The sequence below is a fragment of the Caretta caretta genome, chromosome 2 (assembly GCF_965140235.1).
Source record: "Caretta caretta isolate rCarCar2 chromosome 2, rCarCar1.hap1, whole genome shotgun sequence".
NCBI lineage: Eukaryota > Metazoa > Chordata > Testudines > Cheloniidae > Caretta > Caretta caretta.
In genome coordinates, this window is record NC_134207.1 from 60,827,608 (window position 1) to 60,853,612 (window position 26,005).

Genomic DNA, 26,005 nt, shown 5'->3' on the forward strand with positions numbered 1-26,005 from the left:
ACTATTAATTTAGGCTTAAATAGAGACTGGGAGTGGCTAAGTCATTATGCAAGGTAGCCTATTTCCTCTTGTTTTTTCCTACCCCCCCCCCCCAGATGTTCTGGTTTAACTTGGATTTAAACTTGGAGAGTGGTCAGTTTGGATGAGCTATTACCAGCAGGAGAGTGAGTTTGTGTGTGTATGGGGGTGGGGGGGATGTGAGAAAACCTGGATTTGTGCTGGAAATGGCCCACCTTAATTATCATGCACATTGTAGGGAGAATGGTCACTTTGGATGAGCTATTACCAGCAGGATAGTGAGTTTGTGTGTGTGGTTTTTGGGAGGGGGGTGAGGGGGTGAGAGAACCTGGATTTGTGCAGGAAATGGCCCAACTTGATTATCATGCACATTGTGTAAAGAGTTGTCACTTTGGATGGGCTATCACCAGCAGGAGAGTGAATTTGTGTGGGGGGGTGGAGGGTGAGAAAACCTGGATTTGTGCTGGAAATGGCCCAACCTGATGATCACTTTAGAGGAGGTATTCTTTCATATTCTCTGTGTATATATAAAGTCTGCTGCAGTTTCCACGGTATGCATCCGATGAAGTGAGCTGTAGCTCACGAAAGCTCATGCTCAAATAAATTGGTTAGTCTCTAAGGTGCCACAAGTACTCCTTTTCTTTTTGTTCAAAGAGAGCTACTACAAACCTCAGCTATATTAATTTAATTGTAATTGTCTTAGAATAAATTTCACCTGATAAAATACTGCAGAACAAGATATCCTCTGTTGGTTTTGTTGTGTCTGATTGCAAAGTTCATGTAATACTTAATAGCTTATAAAAATAATATGATGTAATGCACTATTTCACTAAAAATAACATATTGTCAACAGCCCAGTACTGATGTATAACCCAACAATAACAAACCAGTGTGCACGTGCAATTAAGGAAATGTTATTTCAGTAAGGAAACAGATTTTAATTTTAAGCTTCTAGTGTGTAATTACTAAATTACTGTAAGAATTATTTTTTAAAAACCCCTTAATATTCCTCATTTCATAGTCAAATTCTATTGTGAAACAAATTCTGAAAAATTGTTAAACACTACCAACTGAGGCCATGGTCAGTTTGTTGCTAAATTTCCCCAGGCACCTAGCTGAAAATGCTGGGGAAGATTTGACCTTTGTAGTAAAAGAGGATAAAAAAAATCTGTAATTTGAAAATAACTATAACCATTCAGAGTCCTAAACCTTTGCTCTTTGATTACAGCAAATTTCCTATTGATAAATAAAAATCAGAAGCTTTCTGACAACTCTCCCTGTAATTCAAAGTAAGTCTTAAAGCAGACGAGGAGTTTCTTGTCAAACAGTATGTGAAAAATCCAAGTCCAAGGGCATTTCTGTGTATTCAGTTCTATTTTAATCTCTTTACCATTTCATGTGTAATGGAAAATGCCTAGCTTCCAGTTTAAAAAAAAAACCAAAAAACAGTCAACGGTTATTGGAATAGGAAATTTTATTAACTTTAATCATTGTGAATAAAAATGAAGAATACTCTTTGAATAAAAAATAAAATATACATTTCAGTGATTTGTTTCCATAGTAGAGTGATAACCTTGAAAAAGTGCTCTATCCACTGAACAAGTATGGCAAAGGTAGTGGCAGTGTAAAATATCTTGCCAGCATGCCTCAAACCTATTCTGGAGGGACTGGCTCTTGGAGTTCGAAGTTAGTTTGGTCTCCAGGCATATTCTATTTCTTTCTCCTCTGTTGAGATTGTCAACAAAAGATGCCAATGAAGAATGAACATGTTGCCCCCAGGCTGATACAAAATATTTGGGGCCCTCCTGCACAGTTGAATCATATTTTAACTTGCAAACTGTCTGAATTCGATAAGGAATGCATTGAAAAAATAAATTTGCAAAAAGAAAAGGAGTACTTGTGGCACCTTAGAGACTAACCAATTTATTTGAGCATGAGCTTTTGTGAGCTACAGCTCACTTCATCAGATGCTCAAATAAATTGGTTAGTCTCGAAGGTGCCACAAGTACTCCTTTTCTTTTTGCGAATACAGACTAACACGGCTGTTACTCTGAAACCTGTCAAAATAAATTTGGAATCCCATACTATGATTTTTAACAACCACTTTTTACGGACTATAGCTGCACTTTAAATTAAGTGTCTTGAAATCACACCACAATCAGCTAATGTGGTTCCAACAAATATCTGGATTTAGAGACAAAGCTTAAACAGATCCCATTAAATAATATCCTTCAAGACTGCAGAATTGTTATTCAGACTCCAGAAAACCATGGTCCCAGTTCAGGAAAACTTTTAAGCATATGCTTAAGTGAATCCTGGTTCAGCAATTCACTTAAGCATGTGCTTATGTGCCATCGAGATCAATGGAACTAAAATATTTGCTTAAATGCTTTGATGAATAAGGATGGACAGCTGAACTGAGACCCAGGTGTGGAAGTAATTAACAGACTGGTGAGTATTCGACTCTCTGGTCTTGAAGACCTGGTTTCTGGAACCACAGCTCAGGCCAAAATTGACTGGTTCTTTCAACTGGTTGCTTTGCCAAACTTAATCATACTGCTTGGTTTAAGCCCTGGTCTACACTAGGACTTTAGGTCGAATTTAGCAGCGTTAAATCGATGTAAACCTGCACCCGTCCACATGATGAAGCCCTTTATTTTGACTTAAAGGGCTCTTAAAATCCATTTCCTTACTCCACCCCGACAAGTGGATTAGCGCTTAAATCGGCCTTGGGGTACTGTGGACACAATTCGACGGTATTGGCCTCTGGGAGCTATCCCAGAGTACTCCATTGTGACTGCTCTGGACAGCACTCTCAACTCAGATGCACGATTGTCTGCCGTTGCTCTGATGGAGGGAGGGGCGACTGATGACATGGCTTACAGGGTTGGCTTACAGGGAGTTAAAATCAACAAATGGGGTGGCTTTACATCAAGGAGTATTTCAGGCAGGACTTCACGGAGGGTTCCAATCAGAAATGGTACACCTAAGTTATTGTTCTTATTGGAACAAGCAGGTTGGTCTGGCCTCTGATTGATACATGGCTAGATTTACCTCGCTGCACCTTCTCTGTGAGTGACTGCAGTGTGACCTAGAGGAATGAGTCCCCTAGACGGGGGGGCGGGGAGGAGGCGGGGTTTCAAATGAGTACAAAACAAATCTGGTCTATTTCTTGTTTTGATCCACTCCATCTATCTTTTACATCTTTGGCTGGCAGCAGACGGTGCAGAAGGACTGCATACCATCCACATCTCACGGCTGCTCGGCAGAAGATGGTACAAGAGGACTGCTAGCAATCCGTATCGCCTGCCTGCTCACTATAAGATGGTTCAATAGGACTGACTGCAGGACTAAAGAGAATGACCTGATCAAGTCACTCCAAATTTAGTCCCTGCGCCCATGTCTGCCCAGGCGCTCCTGATCGACCTCACAGAGGTGACCAGGAGCACCTCGGACATGACAATGACGGCTACCAGTCCTACTATACTGTCTGCTGCCATAAGGCAATGGGTTGCTGCTGCTGTGTAGCAATGCAGTACCACGTCTGCCAGCACCCAGGAGACATACGGTGGCGGTGAGCTGAGCGGGCTCCATGCTTGCCGTGGTATGGCGTCTGCACGGGTAACCCAGGAAAAAAGGCGCAAAACGATTGTCTGCCCTTTCTTTCCTGGAGGGAGGGAGAGAAGGGGGGCCTGATGACATGTACCCAGAACCACCCGCGGCAATGTTTTAGCCCCATCAGGCATTGGGATCTCAACCCAGAATTCCAATGGGCAGCGGAGACTGCGGGAACAGTGGGATAGCTACCCACAGTGCAACACTCCGGAAGTCGACGCTTGCCTCAGTACTATGGAAGCACTCCGCTGAGTTAATGCTCTTAATGCACTTAGAGCATTTTCTGTGGGGACACACACTCGAATATAAAAAACCTATTTCTAAAAAAACAACTTCTATAAATTCGACCTAATTTCGTAGTGTAGACATACCCTAAGGTTTCTCAGTTACAGGAGGGTAAATTGCCACAGCACAGGCTAAAAATATGGTTTTAATGAGCTCTGCATTTCACAATACACAACAGATTGTTTACTATAGTCAGAGATAGGGAATTTGAGAATTCTGCTCCTCATCAGTGTCAGAACAGCAATCCAGAGTACATTGGGTTAAAGAGTTGGCAAATGTTTGGCAATCATGTCACAGAAAGGACATAAAACACTATTTAGAGCAAACATCTGTAGTTAGTAAAATGGTCTAAGTCACTGGAGCCCAGAGCTGTATGAAAGGATTTGTCCAAACTGCACATATGTTCTCAAGAGGGTTTTCAGATGAGTCAGACCATAAACATGTAATTTAATAACTAAGTAGCCTTCAGAACGTTGCTTCCAAATGCCATTTTCTGAATCAATTATTTTTGCATTTCATAATTATTCCTGAATCTGTAAAGGATATTTGACCTTAAAACCTATATAAGTGTTACTTAAAGAACTAATCTAAGTATTTGTAAAAACCAAAAAAGAGAGCCTAAATTTTAGCCATACTAGCCTATTCATAAGACAGTATTTTCAATGACTACCTATTTACCATCTGTTATGCTTGTAACAAAATAACATTCTGCAGATTTTTCAAGGTTCAAAACTATTAAAAATCTTATTAGGAAGTTTGAGTTAATGGTGTTTGTCTCAACAGGGAAGAATACGTAAACTGAAATTATAATTGTAAGTGTGATCGACCTCGACCAGGCCTAATAAGATGTTAGACAGATGATTACCATGGTCCCATTCAGCTCCTGTTTCTTACCTCTCCCAACAGCATGGACAACCGATGGACCAAAGCCCCGGATTTGGAATCCAAGTCCCTCTGCAGAGTCAGGGATCTTCACTGTCCTAATACCAACAGAGATTTAAGATCAAACATCAGATGTTAACATTTTGTTCTTTAAAGTAAAGATTGGTCACAGTGGGAAAAATAACAGGTAGTTAAAATCTGCTTAAACTCCTCCCTGCTATTTCTCATAATTTTTAAAAATACAAAGAGCTAAAGGAAAGGAAAGATGGTTAGGCTAAAGCTATTTATTCATTTATATTCTGTCCTATAGTGCTCATCACTGACTACCTAAGCATTTCACACACAGAATGATTTTACCTTCACAATACCCATGAAAGCAGGAGAATATTATTCCATTTTAAAAAGAGAACTCAGTAAAATAGAGATTAAGGCCTACATTTTCAAAAGTGTCTACCGATTTGGGGTTCATCTATTTTTTGACCCCATATGAAACACTTTGAAGGAGCCTGGTTTTCAGACATTTCTGTTTTACATTATTGCTGTATTTACCTCATAATGCTATCAAAAAATGAAAAATGTGTCAGTAAGGACTACAGGGTAAACTTTTTCATTTGAAGTTCCTATAGACAATATTTGAAAAATTCAGAAAAATTGAAAACTTTTCTCCCAAAATTCCAATTTTAAGAAAAAGCTGAATTTTAATGAAAATTGTTAGGATATAGATATTCAGGCCTGTCTGTAAAGGCCTATACTCTAAGAATTTAGGTGTATTCTTATCACTTGGCTAGTGATAGAGGTATAAAAGAAAGAATCAAAACCACTGTCTGCCAGTGTAAGGGCCTTCTCTTACTGTGACAGTTTGTGGCCCTGTGCTTAGGCTCAGGCCTTTGGCTAAGCAGCAGAGGCAGCCATAAGCTGGGAAGCGACCGGTCACATCCTCACATTCCAAACTAGTCACATTGAAATAAGGTGCTATTGGGCTGTTAGGCACTATCAGGCCAGAGAAAGGGAAGTGCCTAGAAAATGTAAAAGGAAACTTAGTTTGATAGCATCCTGTCTGGCAAGAACTCACTTATCAATAGCTGGGATGTGAAATCCTCACTTCTGTATTGTTTTGTCATTATAGTTCCCACTTTGCTGTTGTTTGTCTGTATAATCTCTGTCTGGTTCTGTGATTGTTCCTGTCTGCTGTATAATTAATTTTGCTGGGTGTAAACTAATTGAGGTGGTGGGATATAATTGGTTACATAATCATGTTACAATATGTTAGGATTGGTGAGTTAAATTTCAGGAAAATGATTGGTTAACGTATAGCTAAGCAGAACTCAAGTTTTACTATATAATCTGTAGTCAATGAGGAAGTGACGGGGGGTGGGCGTGGGTGGGAGGGGGTGGGCATGTGGGTGTGTGAGATGGGAACAGGGAATGGGGGTAAGAAAATTGGAATCATGTTTTGCTAAAGGGGGAAATGGGAACAGGGAATGGGAGTAAGGAAGTTGGAATCATGTTTGGCTAAGGGTAGGAATGGGAACAGGGACACAGGTGTAAGGCTCTGTGGTGTCAGAGCTGGGAAGGAGGATACTAAGGAAGGAAACTGGAATCATGCTTGCTGGAAGTTCAGCCCAATAAACATCGAATTGTTTGCACCTTTGGACTTCGGGTATTGTTGCTCTCTGTTCATGCGAGAAGGACCAGGGAAGTAAGTGGGTGAAGGAATAAGGAATAAGCCCCCTAACAAAAATTTCCATCCAGTTCTATGAATTACAGAGAAAGTCACAGAAGTACAAATAGGAGCAAAAAAGATAGAGGACTGATCATGATGCTCTTATTCAGTAAGGACATTGAAACTTGGCCCAGAGATAATAGCATGATGAGACTGTAAGACTAAACAGTTGAACTGTTATGAGAAAGGTAATTCTATTTCATGGAAAATTTCAATATTTCAAATTGGTTTTGTTCCAATTTGGAATGAAAACCAATAATTTCAAAATTCTGGGCAGAGGTACAGGCACTGGAGTCCCCAGCTCACAGGTAATCCACCTGGTGGACTCCCACAGAGCCACAGACCTTGGTAGCCCTGAGATCCTCAACTCCTGAATACAGTGACTGCTGGGCTCCTAGGGAGCTGTGGACTCTAGATGCTTTGGGAGCCCAGGCTGCTGAGGAGCCGAGAGCCTGGAATCCAGAGCTCCGAAGTTCTCAGCTTCCCAAAAGTCCATCAGACAGGCTGCCAAGGAGCTGGGAAACCTGGCAAGGTTCTGCTGGAACTTTGTCAGAATAGAACTGCTTCTGGAGAACATTTCAATTTTGACGAATCAGCAAATTCTAGTGAAAAAATATACTCTCCTTAGGCTTCAGAGGCCAAGCTCCAGCCCAACTAGTGAGAGCTCCACAAGACCGAATCAGTCGACCTGGGCTGGGAGGTTTGCTGATGTGGGCTGTGTAGATGTACCCTTAGGCACTATGGTAATAAACAATAATAATAATTTTGAGAATTGGAAAGAGATAAATGTAATTTTAAAATACATTCATATAATATTGTAAAAAAAAAAAAAAAGTACTTTGTTGAGTATAAACCAGCATCATTACTTCGCTTCTTGTTTATAGCAGGGGAAGCTGAAAATATGATTGGCACTTGGAGACAATTGTAGGCAGAGCCTGAATCCAAAACTTTTTGCAGCCCAGGCGTCTCTCTAAAAACTGACTTATTTTACAAACAGATTTTTAAAGACTGTTGGATATTAACTAAAGCTGGAGAAAACTCAATGGTCTCACTTTGTAAAATTTCCACACAAAATGCATTATATAAGCATCTCTCCCTACTTCAGACACATACTCTGGGGGAAACTATGTAAGATCCAAGTCTTGTAGTACTCATTAGTTTAAGTTGGCTTTGTGTTGTGGACAAAAGCTGAGACATATTCATTTTCACTTAGGTCTACACAGGTGAAGGCCAAAGCGCTGACCCAGTGCACCAACCAGCCTGTAAATGTTAAATTTTTCTAATTTTACCAATATGGGACTCAGTCCTGAAGCTTTTGTTCACAAGTAGTTCCACTGTCTTCAACTGGAGTTTTTTCCTGAATAAGGAATTCAGGATCAAGCCTCTCCCTAGAGCACTGTTTTAGCAGAGACTGGTAAATTTTGCAATTAACCATCCCACAACTCATCCTCGAGAACATTCATAACACATGCTAAGACAAACAGTAATCAATCCTATAGTTTTCCCTCACTAGTCACTGGATAAAGTTGTCTTAGAGATAGGGTATCCAGGAATGCAGGAAACTGCTTTCATATATGAACCCTTAAATATTGGACAGAAGCCTGATGAAAACTTAATGAAAAAGCTGTTTATTATATTTGCTGTATATAGTATATTGCACTTTAAATTTGGTTCTTAATAGAGAGGCCTTTACCCTGCAGACTGTGCCAGGAAAGGGAAACAATAAATACATTTTTTAAAACAAAAAACAAAAGAGAAGAAACTAAAGGTTAACACAAACCCTAAATACATACATACATACATAATTACAAAGATATAGGGGTATATTGTGCCTTCAGACACAGCCCCAACAAAAGGTAGTATATAAAATGCATCATCCCAAGAGTACATTCAGAGAGCCACTCCTCTAGGACACAATTCTTTCTTTGCTTTCCCCCTTTTATTTTGTGTGGGTTTTTATTAGCTGCGACATCCCAGTGCCAAGATGCCCCTCCTGCTCACAGATGTGGATGGGAGGACAATTCTCTTTTCTTCCAGTGCAGACCCACACCACGGTTAGTCTGTGTATGTGTATAAGGGGGAGGGTGATTCTGATTCCCCCTGTTCTGTGCAGCCATGTAGTCCAAGTCACAATCTAGTCCTTAGTGTAATTTTGGGCCTGATTCTCTGCTCTCTTAGGCTAGTGTAAAGTAGGAGTAACTCCATTAAATTTAATGGACCTATGTGATGTAAGTAACGGTTAAATCAGGCCTTTCATTCCTCTGTTTCTATTGAACACATGTATTTAAGGCTTAGGCGTAGATGAAAAGAACTGAAGAAGTTGCACAGTAAACAGGCACTCCATATTTCTTTTACATTAAGGGGACGCCAGTCACGTAAGAATTGTCAAAAACATTATATTGTGAAAAGTCCAACTGTTAATAAAGATCTTGAGGGGTTACTTTTTAATCCTATGTACTTTATTTGTAGAACAAGAACAGAAATGCAAAACACCGCTTAGATCATTGCGTCTAACCCTGGTGAGGTCAGGACATAGTCCCCAGACAGAGGAAGTTTGTTAAAAACAGAATGTCAGCTAAGTGGGTCAAAATTGCCTATATATTCAGAGAAACTTCATTTATATTTGTATTCTACGTGTATTTAAAATGACAGACTTGAACGTAAAAAGTGACTGATGTTTTCCCTTTGCTGTTGTTGGCAGATAAATGTTATACAGATAAACTTAAAGCAGATTGATTAGATGTGGGGCCTGGCATGTTGATATTTTATCAATCATTTTATTATTCAAGAACAATACTTTTGCTTGCTCAGATAAGTGTATATGGGCCATTTAAGCAATTTAAATAACCTTTCAGCAATAGTACACCTTATTCCAATAATGCAGTAACATTAAATCAATGCTGTCTTTCCTGTTTACTACCTAGACATTTGCCTTCTAGAATTCACTTGAGTTATCTTTTTTTTAAATTCCCAAAACAGGAAGCACAACTTACTCCCTTGGTTTTGTGCTCACGAGTACCCTGAGGGGCCTTCTGCTGTTTAAGCATGCTTTCAGGAAGCAATCCACTTCATTGAAGGGTCTCAGAAAAACTAGGTCACCATTAATGGCAAATATCTTCTTCCCAACTTCCAGGCCTGCCATCTAGGTTAGGGGGGGAAAAATAAACAACACTTGAGCATTTTGCTTTGTTTTGTTCTTGCTGTTTTGTTTTGTTCTAGGTTTGGTTTTTATAACCACCATTGTATTGATTTTGTCAGCCTATAGACAAACCCATTAGGAGTCAGTGATATAGACAATCTTTCTAGTCTCCTCCACACAGCATGCACAAAACAGCTCTAACCTATACCTGGCAAAAAGTGGTTTGTAAACTCCAAGTTTCAAAAGCACCTAGCATAAAGGGCCCTGATCTTGACTAGGCCCTTTGGACACTGCTGAAGTACAAATCAATAGTCTTAATTATTAATATAATGTAGATAATGTGACAGATCTTATTGGGCCAACTATTATTGTTACCAATTAACTAACTTCCCTTCCTGTTGTTCTCTAAAGAAACTGAAACTTACTTTCAAATATAGAGGCTAGCTGAATATTTTAAGAAGTATGTGAATATTTCATAAGTTACAAAAACAAACCATAAACTCCAGAGTTTTGAGTTTCACACCTTTGAGTGAGATATACAACACATCAGGTCAAAGAGACCCTTTAAATTATTGGCCAACTAGGGAAGAAACTACTTCCAGCTAGAATGTTGCAGGATGTACTGAGCTGCTCAAGGCATCCTCCAAGTCTTATTGCCACTTGGGAACAGGGCTGTACTAGACAGTTGACAAAACACAACGGAATTACGGAAAGATAACAGAGCTGGACATAACCCTATGGTTGCACCATACCTCTTATTTGTTGTGTTTTCTTTAGGGCTGTTGATTAATTGCAGTTAACTCATGCGATTAACTCAAAAAAATTAACTGCAGTTAAAAACATTAATTGTGATTAATCACACTGTTAAACAATAGAATACCAATTGAAATGTATTAAATATTTTGGATGTTTTTCTACATTTTCAAATATATTAATTTCTATTACAACACAGAATACGAAGTGTACAGTGGTCACCTTATCTTATTATTTTTTATTACAAATATTTGCACAGTAAAAACGATAAACAAAAGAAATAGTATTTTTCAATTCACCTCATACAAGTACTGTAGTGCAATCTCTTTATCGTGAAAGTGTAACTTCCAAACATAGATTATATTTGTTACATAACTGCACTCAAAAACAAAACAATGTAAAACTCTAGAGCCTACAAGTCCACTCAATCCTACTTCTTGTTCAGCCACTTGCTAAGACAAACAAGTTTGTTTACATTTACGGGAGATATTGCTGACTGCTTCTTATTTACAATGTCAACTGAAAGTGAAAACAGGCATTTGCATGGCACCTTTGTAGCTGGCGCTGCAAGGTATTTACATGCCAGATATGCTAAACATTCATATAACCCTTCATGCTTTGGCCACCATTCTAGAGGACATGCTTCCATGCTGATAATGCTCTGTTAAAAAAAAATGTGTTAATTAAATTTGTGACTGAACTCCTTGGGGAAGAACTGTATGTCTCCTGTTCTATTTTACCCACATTCTGCCATGTATTTCATGTAACAGCAGTCTTGAATGATGACCCAGCACATGTTCATTTTAAGAACACTTTCACAGCAGATTTGACAAAACACAAAGAAGGTACCAATGTGAAATTTCTAAGGATAGATACAGCACTCGACCCAAGGTTTAAGAACCTGAAGTGCCATCCAAAATCTGAAAGGGACTTGGTGTGGAGAATGCTTTCAGATGTCTTTAAAAAGCAACACTCTGATGCGGAAACTACAGAACCCAAATCAACAAAAAAGAAAATCAATCTTCTGCTGGTGGCATCTGATTCAGATCATGAAAATGAACATGCGTCGGTCCGCTCTGCTTTGGACCATTATCAAGCAGACTACATCATCAGCATGGACACATGTCTTCTGGAATGGTGACTGAAGCATGAAGGGACATATGAATCTTTAGCGCATCTGGCACGTAAATATCTTGCGATGCCGGCTACAACAGTGCCATGCGAAAGCCTGTTGTCTGGCTATGCCAAAAGATTGACAGGAGACATTAGATATGGGTTTAATCAGGCTGCAACTTTATTATTAGATGTCTGGGACTAACCCAGCAAATAAAATGTGCAGTTCAGGTGAAAACACCCACAATTCACTGGGGTGGGGAGGTGCTTTTTTCAGTGCCCCCCCTCTCCCCCGTTTTCATCCAGGTTCCTCCAGCAATTTCCGTGCTGGGACCTTACCAACCACCTCCCCTCGTAGGAGGGGTTAAGGTGGACTATAATGATGGGGGGGTTGGCTCCCTGCTGTACCAATCAGAGGAGTCCCCAACTGCCTCTGGCTTGCTCAATTACCAAGCACCTCTCCTTAATTCCTTTTCCAAGCCATTTATCCGTTCTTTTGTGCCTTAATTTATGGAGTACCTGCACTGAACATCCGCTATACACTTAAATAAAGAGCTGCGACATATGGCCTACTGCCCATCATGCTATGCATGAACAGAGCCCACCTGAACCTGCTGCGAGGAAGGTGAAACCCCCCCCAACACACACCTGGGGGAAAAATTATGGCATTAAGGGAAAAATTCCTTCCCAGCCCTCCTTAACGGGGCAGCTAGCGTAATGCCCACAGCAAATATAGCTAAACACCTGGCATATTTGTGACCTAAATAGGGAGGAAGGGTGGGTGCTGCCCAGCCTGTTCTGAGTGAATGAGGGGGAGGGGCCAGGCCCAGGCTGACCTTTTAAAACCCCTCATTCCTAGGTGGTGAGTCATCCACCATGCTGACTGCTTTTTCAGCAGTTTACATCTCCCCTCCTCCCACAAGGCAGAAAGTATTGCCCTCTTCTCCTGGCTAGCCAGACAACTCCTTTCCTGGCCCCTGGCTTAAAGTGCAGGGCGGTGATTCTCACTTTCAGGTGACATTGTAAACAAGACATGGGCAGCATTATCTCCTGCAAATTGTAACCAAACTTGTTTGAGCAATTGGCTGAAGTAGGACTGAGGGGACTTGTAGGTTCTAAAGTTTTACATTGTTTTATTTTTGAATGCAGTTATTTTTTGTACATAATTCTATGTAAGTTCAACTTTCATTATAAAGAGATTGCACTACAGTACTTGTATTAGGTTGTAATAAAAAATAAATATAAAATGAGCACTGTACACTTTGTATTCTGTGTTCTAATTGAAATCAATATACTTGAAAATGAGAATACATCCAAAAATATTTAAATAAAGGGTATTCTATTATTGTTTAACAGTGCAATTAATCATGTGATTGATCACGATTAATTTTTTTAATCGCTTGACAGCCCTAGACTCCTTTTATACTAATCCCTATCCCACAGTGAGATGTAAAGGCCTTTAAAACCATCTCTAAAAATCTCTTTTGTAAAATAAAAACTCAGATAGAATATTTTACTGTCACACTTCTCTGTATAAGTACAGTAAGTCCCATTCATGTCAATGTGAATTCTGTATATACCCCACCGAGGTCTATCTGAAGCAATGCTAACATAAACACAAGCCCTCTAACTTATTCATGCAACATCTCAAACTCTATATTTTACATTATTACAAATAAAAACCATAAAAGCCTTGACGCACACCACATTTATGGGAAATAAATCAAATCTATGTCTGAGGGGTAACACACGTTTTATTTTCATTCATTACATTTCATAGAATCATAGAATCATAGAATATCAGGGTTGGAAGGGACCTCAGGAGATCATCTTGTCCAACCCCCTGCTCAAAGCAGGACCAATCCTCAATCTTTGCCCCAGATCCCTAAATGGCCCCCTCAAGGATTGAACTCACAACCCTGGGTTTAGCAGGCCAATGCTCAAACCACTGAGCTATCCCTCCCCCCCATTTTCTTCTCAACAGTGCTTCTGCCACTCATGAATAATGATGCCACTGTACTCTATGTAGCAAATGAAAATAAATATATTTGTAATTTATGTATTGTATCTCTAAGTTCATATATTAGAAATCATAAGTAAAAATAAAATGATAGCAATAGCAAGTCACAACTCGATTATAAACAAAAAATGATACAATTAAAAACAACACTTTTTTTCTCGAAAAAACAGCCAAATTAAAACACTACATTATCTTAAATTTTCAAAATTGTATATCAAAACACAGATGTAAGTGTACATTTGTGAACATTACCATAAAACAGAGCAAAATATCAGACTATATATTAATATATGTTACCTCAGCATTTGACCCCTTCTCCACTAATTTAATAATTGGTACTTTGTTTTTGTCTTCTAAACCAAAACCATAGCTGCCTTCATTAGATTTAATCTGAAAAATAAAAATAAAATTACACAATTTGCCTTTCCATTAAACAATAATGTGTGGTGTTTATTTAACATTACTGAATCCTATTTATTGCTTGCCAAAACAAATTATCGTTCAATTTGTTTACTTACCAGTAGTGATTTGGCTATGACATTTTCCACTACTTTTAAATCATGTTTCATAAGCCTGTGCTTCATATTTGATCCTTCCATTTCTTCATCCGCAAAAAAGCGAAAAAGAAGTGGCTCATCTTTAAATTCACTTTTTTCTAAGACTGTATGATACAAAATTCAAAGATTAATCCTTTTATTATGAATTCCCGAACATATGTTTTAAAAACAGTTAAATATTGGTAAAGCGCTTCCATAGATTAAATGCTACAAAGCAATTTTTGAGTTAATTCTACTCTAGAGGAGTTTGAATTTTCATAATAAATTACACTTTCTAATTGTGTATTTTCAAATGAATAAAAAAATTTTAAACAAATAATGGCTGAACGGCAGTTGAGGCCTCCCCTCTTCCATTTCTCCCAGTTTCTCTAAAACGCTGTTGGGGAAATCATCTTTTCCATTGTTTCAATCAGAAGACCCATGCCTTGAATCTTCTTATTGGCTTCTTGTCTCCTCTGATGGCATCAAATTTAACCTCCTTGTCATCAACTTCAAAACCCTACATATATCTCTTATTCCCCATTTTTCCTCTTCTTACTCTAGACACTCCTCCTGATATTCTTGTCTTCCTCTTCCCCGGGGCACTCTCTCCTACTCTCTGCTTCACACTTGGTCATGCTCCTCCAATACTCACCTCTTTCTCATTCACCAAATGCCTCTTTTCTCTTCTTTAATTGCTCTTTAGAATGTCACTTCTTATAGCAATCCCTCCTACTTTCTTCTCACATTAGTTCCCACATTCTCCCTTTACTGAACTCTTGTGCCATGTCTGGTCTTTCTGCATTAGTGTTGTCTAATGGAAACTGTGAATGCATCTGGGCAGGAATCATGTCTTTGTCAGCATCCTGGGCAAGGGAGGCACGACTAATGGCAGGAGCTTGGGATTCCAGAACTGAAGCCAGGGGTCAGAGCCAGAAACAGGGTCAAGAGTCGAGCTGAGGGGCTTATATAGGGACAAGGAGCCAATCAGGGATCACTAAGACCACTGTCAGCCAGATTCCTTGAGGCAGAACGTCCCATGGCATTGAACCTCAGTGGATTGAGGGTCACAGGAAGTGGCCCAGTTAGACCCACTGCTGGGTAGTACTGTGCGAATGTTGGTTGCTTAGTAACCCTCCAGCCCTGAGTTCAAGTCCCATTGATCCTGACATTACTACAGCACCTCCCAGAGGGAACTTGGGGGCACCCTGGTGGAATATATAAGCAGCCCTTGATGTAAAGCAAACAATCCCACACTGGGTGTTGTTCCTTCCTTACTGTTTTAAGGTCCCTGGGGAGGGGCTTCTCCTTCATAGCTGAATGGATTAGGGACAGGAAGTTTGGGGAATGGTGGCATCCAGGAAATTATGGGGCCTGAGGATATGTGGTGACTCAGTGTGGGAGTAGTTGTGGTCAGGGAGGTATTCCCCTTTTTGGGACAGGGAATTGGCTGCCTTGTTCTGGGCTCCTGGGTGATAGTAAAATTAAAGCATGTGAAGAACAGGGCCCATCAAAGCTGTCTTTGGTTCAGCTCTTTACCCTTCTGAGATACTCCAAGTTTTTATGATCTGTATATACCTTTGAGGTGGTGGTACCATTCCTCAAAGGTGGCTTTCATTGATAGAAACTTCTTATCTAAAATCTCATAATTTTGTTCTGCTGGTGTGAGTTTATGAGAATAATAGGCACAAGGGAGCAGGTGCTGTTGGGAGCCAGATCTTTGGGAAAGTATTGCCCCAATTGCAACATTAGATGTGTCGGTCTTAACAACAAAGATCCGCATTGGACTGGGATGAATCAGGATTGAAGCATTGGTGAAGGCCATCTTGAACTGGTTGAATGCCATTTGACCAGGTGAAGGGGGTATGTTTGCAGAGGAGCTTTTTCAATGGACTATCTGTAGAGCCCTGTGCGGAAACAAAATTTGTATCTGCATCTGATCTGTGATACACAAATACGGTCTGCAGACAGTCACGGATATCTGCAGATTTGCAGGACTCTAGCTATCTGATCTTAAAACCAAGGAATGAAGTGCCTACAAAAATTAGTGAACTCCAGAAAGCATTGAAGCTCCATGATGTTCCAAAGGGCTGCCCAGGTCCAAACAGCATCCACCTTTCTGGAGTCAGTTCAGAAACCCTTACTGGACAAGATGTATCCCAATAACTCCATGGAGTGCTAGTTGAAGCTGCACTTCTCAAGATTTCACATATGCTATGTCAGTGGAGCCGATCTGGAACTGACATTGAGTGTGCTGCTCAGGGCTCTCTGAGAAGAAAAATATATTGTCAAGATATCCTGGATCCAGGAGTCATAGTCTATCATGAAATATCTCATTTGCAAAGTGCTGGAATGGGGCTGTAAGACTGAATGGCATTACCAAATATTTGTAGTGGCTGTACTAGATTTGAAAGGCAGTTTTCCACTCAACCCCGGCATAGAGCCACACCAGGATATAGGCTCCACACAAGTCAAGCTTGGTAAACTCCTGGGCTGATGGTAGAGTCCAACAATTCCAGAACAAGTAGGAAGGGGTACTGGTTTCTGATGGTTACCTGGTTAAGGACCAGTAATCCACACATAAAAGCAGAGTCCCATCTTTCTTTTCAACAAAAAGAACTCAGGCCCCAGCAGAGGAGGTGAAGGGATGGATAAATTCTCCTGGAGACTGGATCGCAAAGCAGTCAGCTCTGGCTCTGACATGGCATAGATGAAGCCAAAAGGTATCTTGGCTCCAGGTTCCAGCTCAATCGGACAATCATAGTCAAACTGGAGTGGGAGGGCAGCCACATTCTTTTTCTTAAAAACATCCATGTAGTCATGGTATTTGGTAGATAGGGCAGGAGTCGGGTCTAATGGGGGTCCTTGCTGGGCCACAGCCTAGGCCTATGGACTCCTCAGCAGCATCCTGAACTCAGGATAGAGAGGTGCATCTTGGAGTCAAGACTCATATGATGGTGCATGCAGGCAAACTTGCGGACAGAATTCAGTGCAGAAACTGACTTTGCAGGTCATGAGTGGCCATCCACAAGATGCTGAGAATTATGAGGAAGTGTAGTGAGATCCAAACCAAAGGATCTCTCTATGGTCCTGGATAATGACATCCAGGGGTACCGTTTCCAGTATTACTGGGCCTTAGGACAGGAGCGAGCCATCTATAGTCTCTAAAAGGTGGGTGGGGCATTTTTTGTTGCAGCGGGATGCCTAAGGCTTGTGCCATATCAGTGTCTATAAAACTGTCCACAGCCCCAGAGTCCACGAGCACTTATTAGTGGGTATTTGTAAGGGTTTCCCTGGGACATGCAGGCAAACCTGGAGTTGCAAGTGCTGGGCTCACTGTGCTTTGCATGTGCTTCAGTAAGAAGTGGGGGGCAGCTTGGGGATGGATATCCCTCGGTCCAACCAGCCTGGTCCCCCTTACTGGGCCTCGGCTTGGTCATTTCCCTACTTTTTCTGTGCAAGAGCCTGTGACGGGCAGCTGGCAAGTGTGTCCAGATTCTCCACAGTAGAAACACAAGCCATGGCATCAGTGGTAATCCCTCTCCTCAAGGTCACAAGATGACAGGCTGCATCAATTTGTATAGGTTCTGGGACTAGGCCACAAATGGGTACTGTGGTACATCGTCTAAGGTGGTGGTGAAGCCAACTTTCTCTCTTCATTTCACTCATTCAGCCTGTTGTCAAGGCATATAGCAAGACTGATGAAGGCATCTAGATGAGTCGGGGTTTCCACGACAGCTAGCTCATCCTTGATCTCTTCTACCAATTCCGGTGCAGATTACATGAGCTAGGCAGCTTCATTCCATTCTGTATTGGAGATGAGTTGCCTAAAGTGGGCAGCTTAGGAGGCAAACAGTCCCTGCCCTTGCCATAGTTTTCAGGGGGCTGCCTCCACCAAGTGAGCATGGTGGGAGTTGTCAAAAATAGAGAAGGCTTGGAGGAAGGCATCCCAGTTTGACAGTGTTGGGCTCTGTTGTTCCATTAGGAGTGAAGCCCACTCTAGCACCTCTCCCTTCAGGAGACTAATTTGGAGCCCTACTTTAGCCTGGTCAATGGAGTAGAACTGTGGGTGGAGCAGGAACAGCAGGCACCATTGGTTGAGGAAAGCCCTACATTTTTGCAGTCTCCATTGAAATGCTCTGGGATAGGGACTCTTGGACCAGAGTCCAGGCGCACTGTGGCACAGTGTTCTTGTCCCACAACCAGGCAGCTGCTCTCACAATTGCTGGTTCTTGGTTGTGTACTGTGTCATCTGGGCCTATAACAGTGTTTTCATAAAGTAGCTTGGGGGTCTGCACTCACCAGGTCTGGTTCTCAGACAAGAGCTGCACCACTTGTGTCTGCAAAATGGGAAGTTCATCCTGCGGGCTGTCAACCTGCCCCACTGCCTCTGTGTCCCACAGGGACAAATTTCTACATGGGTTACTGGTAGTCCAGGATCCTGGGCAAAAGGGAGGCAGGACTAGTAGCAGGAGATTGGGATTCTGGAACCGAAGCCAGGGGTAAAAGCCAGTATCAGGGTCAAGAGTGAAGCTGAGTGTCAAGATGGAGTCAGAGTCAGGAGTTAAGCTGAGGGACAGAGACAGAACCAGGAATCAGGTTGTGGGTCAATACCAGGAATCAGGATCTGTGTTGGGGTTTCAGGGGTCAATCAGGAGTCAGAATCCAAATCAGAGCTGAGATCACTACCCAGAGTTCAGGAACAGAGCAGTGGGGCAGTCATGGCAACTAGCTAGGGGTCCACATTGTTGCCTGGACACTTCCTGATATGCCCCATGGGCTTATACAGAGATAAGGAGCCAATTTGGGATCACTAAGACCACCATCAGTCAGATTCCTCAAGGTGGAACTTCCCATGGCATTGAACCTCTGGATTGTGGGTCACAGGGAGTGGCCAGATTACAGTTGTTGCCAGGTGACTGTGTGGGAATGTTGGTTGGTTGCTATCAAGTCCTATTGATCCTTACAGTCTTACTCAATATTTGAACAGCAAGATGAATTTTTACCAAAGTCTAAGTGGTTATTAAGAAAAAATCCACCATAAATCCTTCAAAAAGATTGAAAAAAGACTAAAAGCCCCACTCCACACTTGTACGTACTCTTCCCTACACTATTAACTTATGTGACGGGGCAAGGCCAGATGGCTATAGAAAAGTAGTGGGAGATAGATATTTTAGCTCCAGGCTAGACAAATCCCTGGTACCAGGTTAAGTGAAATGGAAGCTGCTCCAGGTCAATTAAGACACCTGGGGCCAATTAAGAACTTTCCAGAAGGCAGGGAGAATGCTAGGTTGATTGGGACACCTGAAGCCAATCAGGGGCTGGCTGAAACTAGTTAAAAGCCTCCCAGTCAGTCAGGTGGGTGTGCATGTCAGGAGCTGTGGGAGGAAGTTGTGCTGTTGGAGAGGCTGAGTAGTACACATCATATCAGACACAAGGAAGGAGACCCTGAGGTAAGGATGAAGTGGAGCTTGAGGAAGTGAGGGCTGCTGTGGGGAAAGTAGCCCAGGGAATTGTACATGCCATGTTTCTAAAAGGTCAGCTCCCATAGCTGATACTATTAGGGTCCCTGGGCTGGAGCCCGGAGTAGAGGGTGAGCCTGGGCTCCCTCCTTCCCCCACCTTTGCCCCCTGATTAATCACTGAGACTGGGAGACAACAGAGACTGTGCAAGGAAGGATAACTTCTCCTCACCTCCCTTGCTGGCTTATGATGAAAATGGCTCAGTAGACTGTGACCCTTGTCTCTAGAGAGAAAAGGGTTATGTGGAGGGTCACAGTGAGCCTCTGAGGCTAGCGAAATCCACCAGGAAACGTGGGACCCACGGAGGCAAGGACAGAGCTTTGTCACACTTAATATAAAATAATGCAAGAAAAACCTAGTTAAACATTTGTTTTTCAGGTACACATTGAAATGATTTACTGACTTTCCCTTTGCCCTTTTCTAATCTCTTGGGGTGGTCCCTGTACCATTTGCCTGCTATGCAGAAGGAATTCAACAAAATGTGACCTTTAGCTTGTGCAGAATTTACTTACCATGGTGCATAAACCCATTGTCACAAAGTCCTACGCCAAAAATCATTGCTTCTTCCCTGGTCCGACAATCCCCCTGTTAAACCATAATACACACTATGTAATATAAGAGCATCAGAACATAAGAATGGCCATACTGGCTCAGACCAAATGTCCATCTAGCCCAGTATCCTGTCGTCTGCCAGTGGCCAGTGAACAGAACAGGACAATTTATCAAGTGATACAACCCCTGTCGTTTACTCCCAGCTTCTGGAAGTCAGAGGTTTAGGGACACCCAAAGCATGGGGTTGTGTCCCCAACCATCTTACCTAATAACGATTGATAGACCTGTCCTCCATGAACTTAGAAAAATTTTTTTTTAGCCCAGTTATTCTTTTGGTCTTCTCAACATCTCCTGGCAATGAGTTCCACAGATTGACTGTGTGTGGTATGAAAAAGTACTTCTTCATATTTATTTTACACTTGCTGTCTATTCATTTCACTAAGTAACCCCTGGCTCTTGTGTTATGTGAAGGGGGTAATAATTCTTCCTTATTCACTTTTTCCATATCATTCAGGATTTTATAGACCTCTATCATATCCTCCCTTAGTCATATAAGAACATAAGAATGAACAATAATGAATAATAATTCCGAAAAATTGAACCTATTCTGTCTTCATATCATGCACAGAAATAACACGAACAGTGGAGAGCTGTGCACAAAGATCTTGGCCAAATTATGCTCCTAGATGATAACATGTTTTCCATCATCTCAGTGATGATTGACTCCATTGTTATTAGCCACAACATTTTCTCATAAAATAGTGAATCTTTTTGTTAATATTACATTGTCTATATACATTGAGTATTTATTGACAATCTTCAAAACTAAAGTTCATAAGAGATTCTCCGTTTTTTGTAAACTTTTCTGTTTCTAAAACTCATTTTCACAAATTATCATCTTCATTCTACATTGCCAACTTTATTTTCTATGCTCTTTCGTCATCTTTGTAAACATAATGCTGACAACTTTTATTTATAATCCATATAACTTTCTGTTCCCAGGTATCCAACAAGTACCCCAGTGTTAAAAAGGAGGGATTCTTAAATCTGTTCTATCATGCTATTCCCAGAGAAAACACTCATCATTCTTTTTACATTCTGCAGCCCCTGCAGATTGTTCCATAACAGGGGCACATAATCAGACTGCAGAAAAGCAGCAAAGTTAGGAAAATATTGGTAAAACTTGATTCAAAAAAGAAGTTTTTCCTATTTTCTTCCAATACAAACCACAACTTTGCCTAACACAAACTGAATTCCTTGGTTGTAAACTTCTCCCTGCTGCTTCCTTTTGTCCATTCAGTCAGTAATTTGCAGCTTCACACACCATTCATTTTAACTATACACATTATTACACAAAATGCTAACATTTTGAAAGCAGCAAGAAGCTAAGCAGAAATTGAAAGATCAATGTGCAACACAGGAAGATCAGCAACTGGCCATGATTCTGTAAAACAGCTGAATTTTGCTGTTTTACAGAATCAACAGGATATTTACATTAACTCTGTTCTAATAATTAGAACTTTAAAACAACGTATTTTCATTTTCTTCTACATGATTAATTACAACTTTCCATGTTAGGAAGTTAAATTCATAATGCAGAAAAGTAAACCCAGGGTACACTTGCCTGTGCAATTAGCCAGTCTATCAGTTTGTTAGCCATGACTACAGATTTATAGGTCCTCAGATGATAATCTTTATCCCTGTTTAAAAAAAAACAAAACAGAAGGAAAAAATCCTATGTTTTACACACAAATTGTCACAAGCATGATCTATGTTGTTTTTTGAATAGTTTTCTGTACCTTAAAAATAGAACTTCAGAAGCTGCCCTGAGGTCTCAACTCCTTAGATGGAGCAAGTCAAAGCCTACAGTGTAGATAGGAGTGGGGAGGAGGGCTGGACTTGTCCCTAGGTAGCCAACCATGTTCCCTGGGTGTAAGGATAGGCATCATGTTACAAGTATGGGAGTGACTCTCCAAGTGAGTTTTATAGTGCTAACATGAATGTGACTGCGCTATGTATGTGGTAAGCCTCTGAAAATGCCCAGTATGAACTAGATTCTTCCAGAAGCCTGAGTAAACTGTCCTGGCAAACCTGATTCCTGCTTTTGTAGTGAACATGACACTTGGGGCACTGCCTATACAGTACTTTTAAGTGCTAGGTTGGAATCCCGTCCTGCTGCTACTTTGGGTTTTGGGAGCACTCTCTCTACAATTTCTTCCCCACTAGCACACCGCCCGAAACACAGGCTAGGATTTAGCTCTGTGTTTGTATATAGTATCTACAGTATTCAAATATATATGTTTATTCTGAATAAGTCACCTGGACTCACCTTATCACTGGAGTAAACAGACTATGAAGACGACAGTACAATCTTACACCCTGTTAAAGATATAGATATGTTTAAATCCACATTTACACTGAAGCAAATACCACTCAGTACCTATTCTAACAATACCTATCCATTCAAAATAATGCAAATAGCTTATATTTTTAAAATGTAGAACAGAAGAAGTGAACATTCATTTCATAGATATGTTTTCATGCACCAAAGTTATTTCTGAAGTGTAATAAACCTCCAGATTACAAGACAAATAATATTTGTGACTAAATTATCATGGGCTTTTCTAATTAATCTGAGAGATATGTAAAGAAGACTTACATAACTTTAGCACAGCATTAAAAGATTTTTTTAACATATATTAGTTTTAAAGAAATGTATATGTTAAACGTTCACAGCAAAGACGACTTTCTGTGCAAATGTGGATTCCAAACAAACTGAATTACTAGAGAGGAGAAAAGTGAAGTATATTTATGAATATTGCCAGAAAATCAAAATTGAACATGACCCACTGTACCCACAAGCAAGCCAAATAAAAATTAGAGGTAAAATAGTTCAGAAATTTTAAAACTTTTAATAAAGAGTCATATATATTTGATTTCTAATGTTCTAATCACAAAATCCTCTTAAAAGCGTGTAACTATTCATAAACAGATTTAACAAAACAGCATTAAGATTATGGCACACGGTACAGTGGCAAAACAAAAGAAATATAAAGTTTAGGCAGAAACTCTGCCACAGACCGCTGTATCTGCTAAGTCTGCATTGAGGGATTCCCTTCACTTGAGACACTCTATATTAGGAAACCTCTAACTGAAGAGTCAGTGAAGCAGCTGTCCTAACTCAGTAGGCTGGGAGAAAACCTGAATGGTCCTAGTTTTCCCCTGGATCAGGACCACAAATTTAAAAACACCAAAGGGACTAAAGATGACTCTGTTGACTTTGTTTTATTCTTTCAATATATCCTTGGGTACAGTGTCAGGGTGCAGAACATACAACCTGCATATTTCCATTAAAACATCAGGTTACTTTTGATAAGCCAATATACCCTTCACACACTAAAGGAATACCAAAAGCCACTCCAATACAAACAGTAAGAAATTCTGGTCTATACTCACATACTCTTTTTATTTTCACTGAATATAAGCAAGGTATACTGGTTTCAATTTACTGATTGAAAAATACAGAAAACTACTGTTTCTGCTCCAGTCATTCAAAAAGGTGGGCATTATATCCTTTATATGTTTATGTAGCCTAGTACTTCCTGGATAAAATCATTTTTAGAAACATATTTCTCAGTTTCTGTATTTAAAATATGGTTTGCAATAAGCCAAGAGCCAAAATCTGCCTACAGATATACATAATTAACTCTGATTCACATTAGACTGGCGTCCAGGGACAGAGTTTTTCCTAACACAATGCATTTTGCTTTATTTTTAACTAGGACCTCTGTATCTGACCCATTTTTACTGATAAGAGCAGTTTGTACCTTGGAAATCACATCCTGCATTTCACTTCTTGGATAGTATGTTCCATCATCATAACGGAACCTGTAGAGCATGTGTTCAGGTTTGAACTGGTGCTTATCTGTAACTATTAATTATCAAGTGTTAGGCAAAGAATTCCAGCTTTCTGCACAGGCAGGAGATTTATTAAGGGTACAAACACAATAATTCTCTACAAGACAACCCCAAATACATTCAGTAATAAAGACACATCATGGATCTATAATTAAACATATGTTGCTATTATTTAAGATGGAAAAGATCTACTTGAGTAAGCAAATGTCAGTATTTTTTAAACAGCAAGAATACATAGAAAAACAAATTTCATAGGTTGGGGCCAGATTGTTTTGTAGCCCTTACACTGATGCTTAGAGAGCGGGACAGTAATGTACGATGCCTTTCCTACTTGCATGACCCATAAAAAGTCAGGCGGAATGGCACGTCCTGCAATCTGAAGAGCACAAGGCTTGCTCTGTCCTAACACCCCTCCCCCCCAAGATTGCATAGCACCTCAAAGTAGATGGAAGGCATAGGTGGGAGGGTGAATCATAGTTCTACTGTCATCCACCCACACTAGCCAGCAGAGTTGACCAGTTTTGTGCAGGGGAGTAAATGACACCCCAAAAAGGAGCAGGTGCAGAGTCTCCGCACATGCAAAAGCTGCAGGAGGCAAGATTATGGGGTTTTTAAATAGTCACATGCATGAGATATATGGAGTATTTCCTGAAGTCTTTACCTTGGCAATATTCCCATTAGAGTTAACATCCTTGCAAGAGAGAACCTCGTCTTAAATTTGTAAACAATCAGAGCTAGATAGCCTAGTGCATACTAACCTGCAACTTGGGAAACCTGGGTTTAATTCTCTTTCCTATCACAGACTTCCTTATGACCTTGAGCTAGTCCCTTAATTTCTCTGTGCCTCAGGTCCCCATCCATAAAATGGGGACAGTAGTACTTCACTACTTCAGGGGGTGTCTTAAGAATCAAAATATTAAAGACTGTGAGGTGCTCCGACACTTTGGTAATGGGGCCATACAATAATATAGATAGATTCAAATAGGGCCCATATTAAGGGTTAATAGAAGAGCACCAGGAAGCATGCCATAATAACAGGTTTCAGAGTAGCAGCCGTGTTAGTCTGTATTCACAAAAAGAAAAGGAGTACTAGTGGCACCTTAGAGACTAACCAATTTATTTGAGCGTAAGCTTTCGTGAGCTACAGCTCACTTCATGCATCCGATGCAGTGAGCTGTAGCTCACAAAAGTTTATGCTTATCCTTTTCTTTATGCCATAATAAATGCCTATTCTCTTTTACAGGGATGTTTAAGAAGACAGGGTGACATCCTGTATAATTACACAGGCAATTCATAAAACTCTAAGGCCAGTTCTTGAAATTCTTAATGAGTCTTTACCCAGATAAAATTGACATTACCCTCAATGGAAGTTTTATCTGAGTGATGGCAACATTTATTCGATACATTTCATGCACCCAATTGTTAAAAATCTAATCTTGCAATTATCATTTATAAATGTAACAACCTGAACTCACACTCAGCCATTGGAATGTTTATTTTTTCTATATTGGTGTTTTGTTTTGTTCTTTAATCAAGTTTAATTAAATACACAGATGAGTCTAACTCTGTAGTTTTTCCACACAAAGAACTTTCATTGATGTAAAATGAACCATACATACAAACCTGAACTTATTAATGTCAGAATGACAAAAAAGAACCCTTCTAAATGTCTCAGTTTGCTAGGATATTTCACAATGATGGTTCAGAAGTTTGGATAAATATCACAAAGTACAGATGCTTATCCAAATTGCCCCAAATCTCTTGAGTTTGCAAAGCAGGCTGGAAATTTTGTGAAAACAGGCTCTCATCCCAGTATACCTTGCTTTCAGTTGTGATGCAAGAAGAACGTGGGGAAAAAATTAAAGAAAGTTCACAAGACTTTTTGGGACCCTTAAAAAAAGGTGTGGTGCAAATTATAGCCTAATGTTT

The 26,005-nt window shown here is 40.4% G+C and overlaps 1 protein-coding gene across 2 annotated transcripts in view; it reads right to left on the reverse strand.

The window, feature by feature from the left end:
- The window catches only part of PREX2 (phosphatidylinositol-3,4,5-trisphosphate dependent Rac exchange factor 2), a 295,769-nt gene that overhangs the window by 126,016 nt on the left and 143,748 nt on the right, over positions 1–26,005 (reverse strand). For both annotated transcript variants that reach the window (XM_075125146.1, XM_048840883.2), the window contains 8 exons: positions 23,986–24,089; positions 22,488–22,537; positions 21,783–21,858; positions 20,119–20,191; positions 14,067–14,209; positions 13,846–13,938; positions 9,517–9,665; positions 4,813–4,898 (listed from right to left, as the gene is read on the reverse strand). In XM_075125146.1, coding sequence (XP_074981247.1) covers positions 4,813–4,898; positions 9,517–9,665; positions 13,846–13,938; positions 14,067–14,209; positions 20,119–20,191; positions 21,783–21,858; positions 22,488–22,537; positions 23,986–24,089 — 774 coding nt within the window. The remainder of the gene's footprint in view (positions 1–4,812; positions 4,899–9,516; positions 9,666–13,845; positions 13,939–14,066; positions 14,210–20,118; positions 20,192–21,782; positions 21,859–22,487; positions 22,538–23,985; positions 24,090–26,005) is intronic.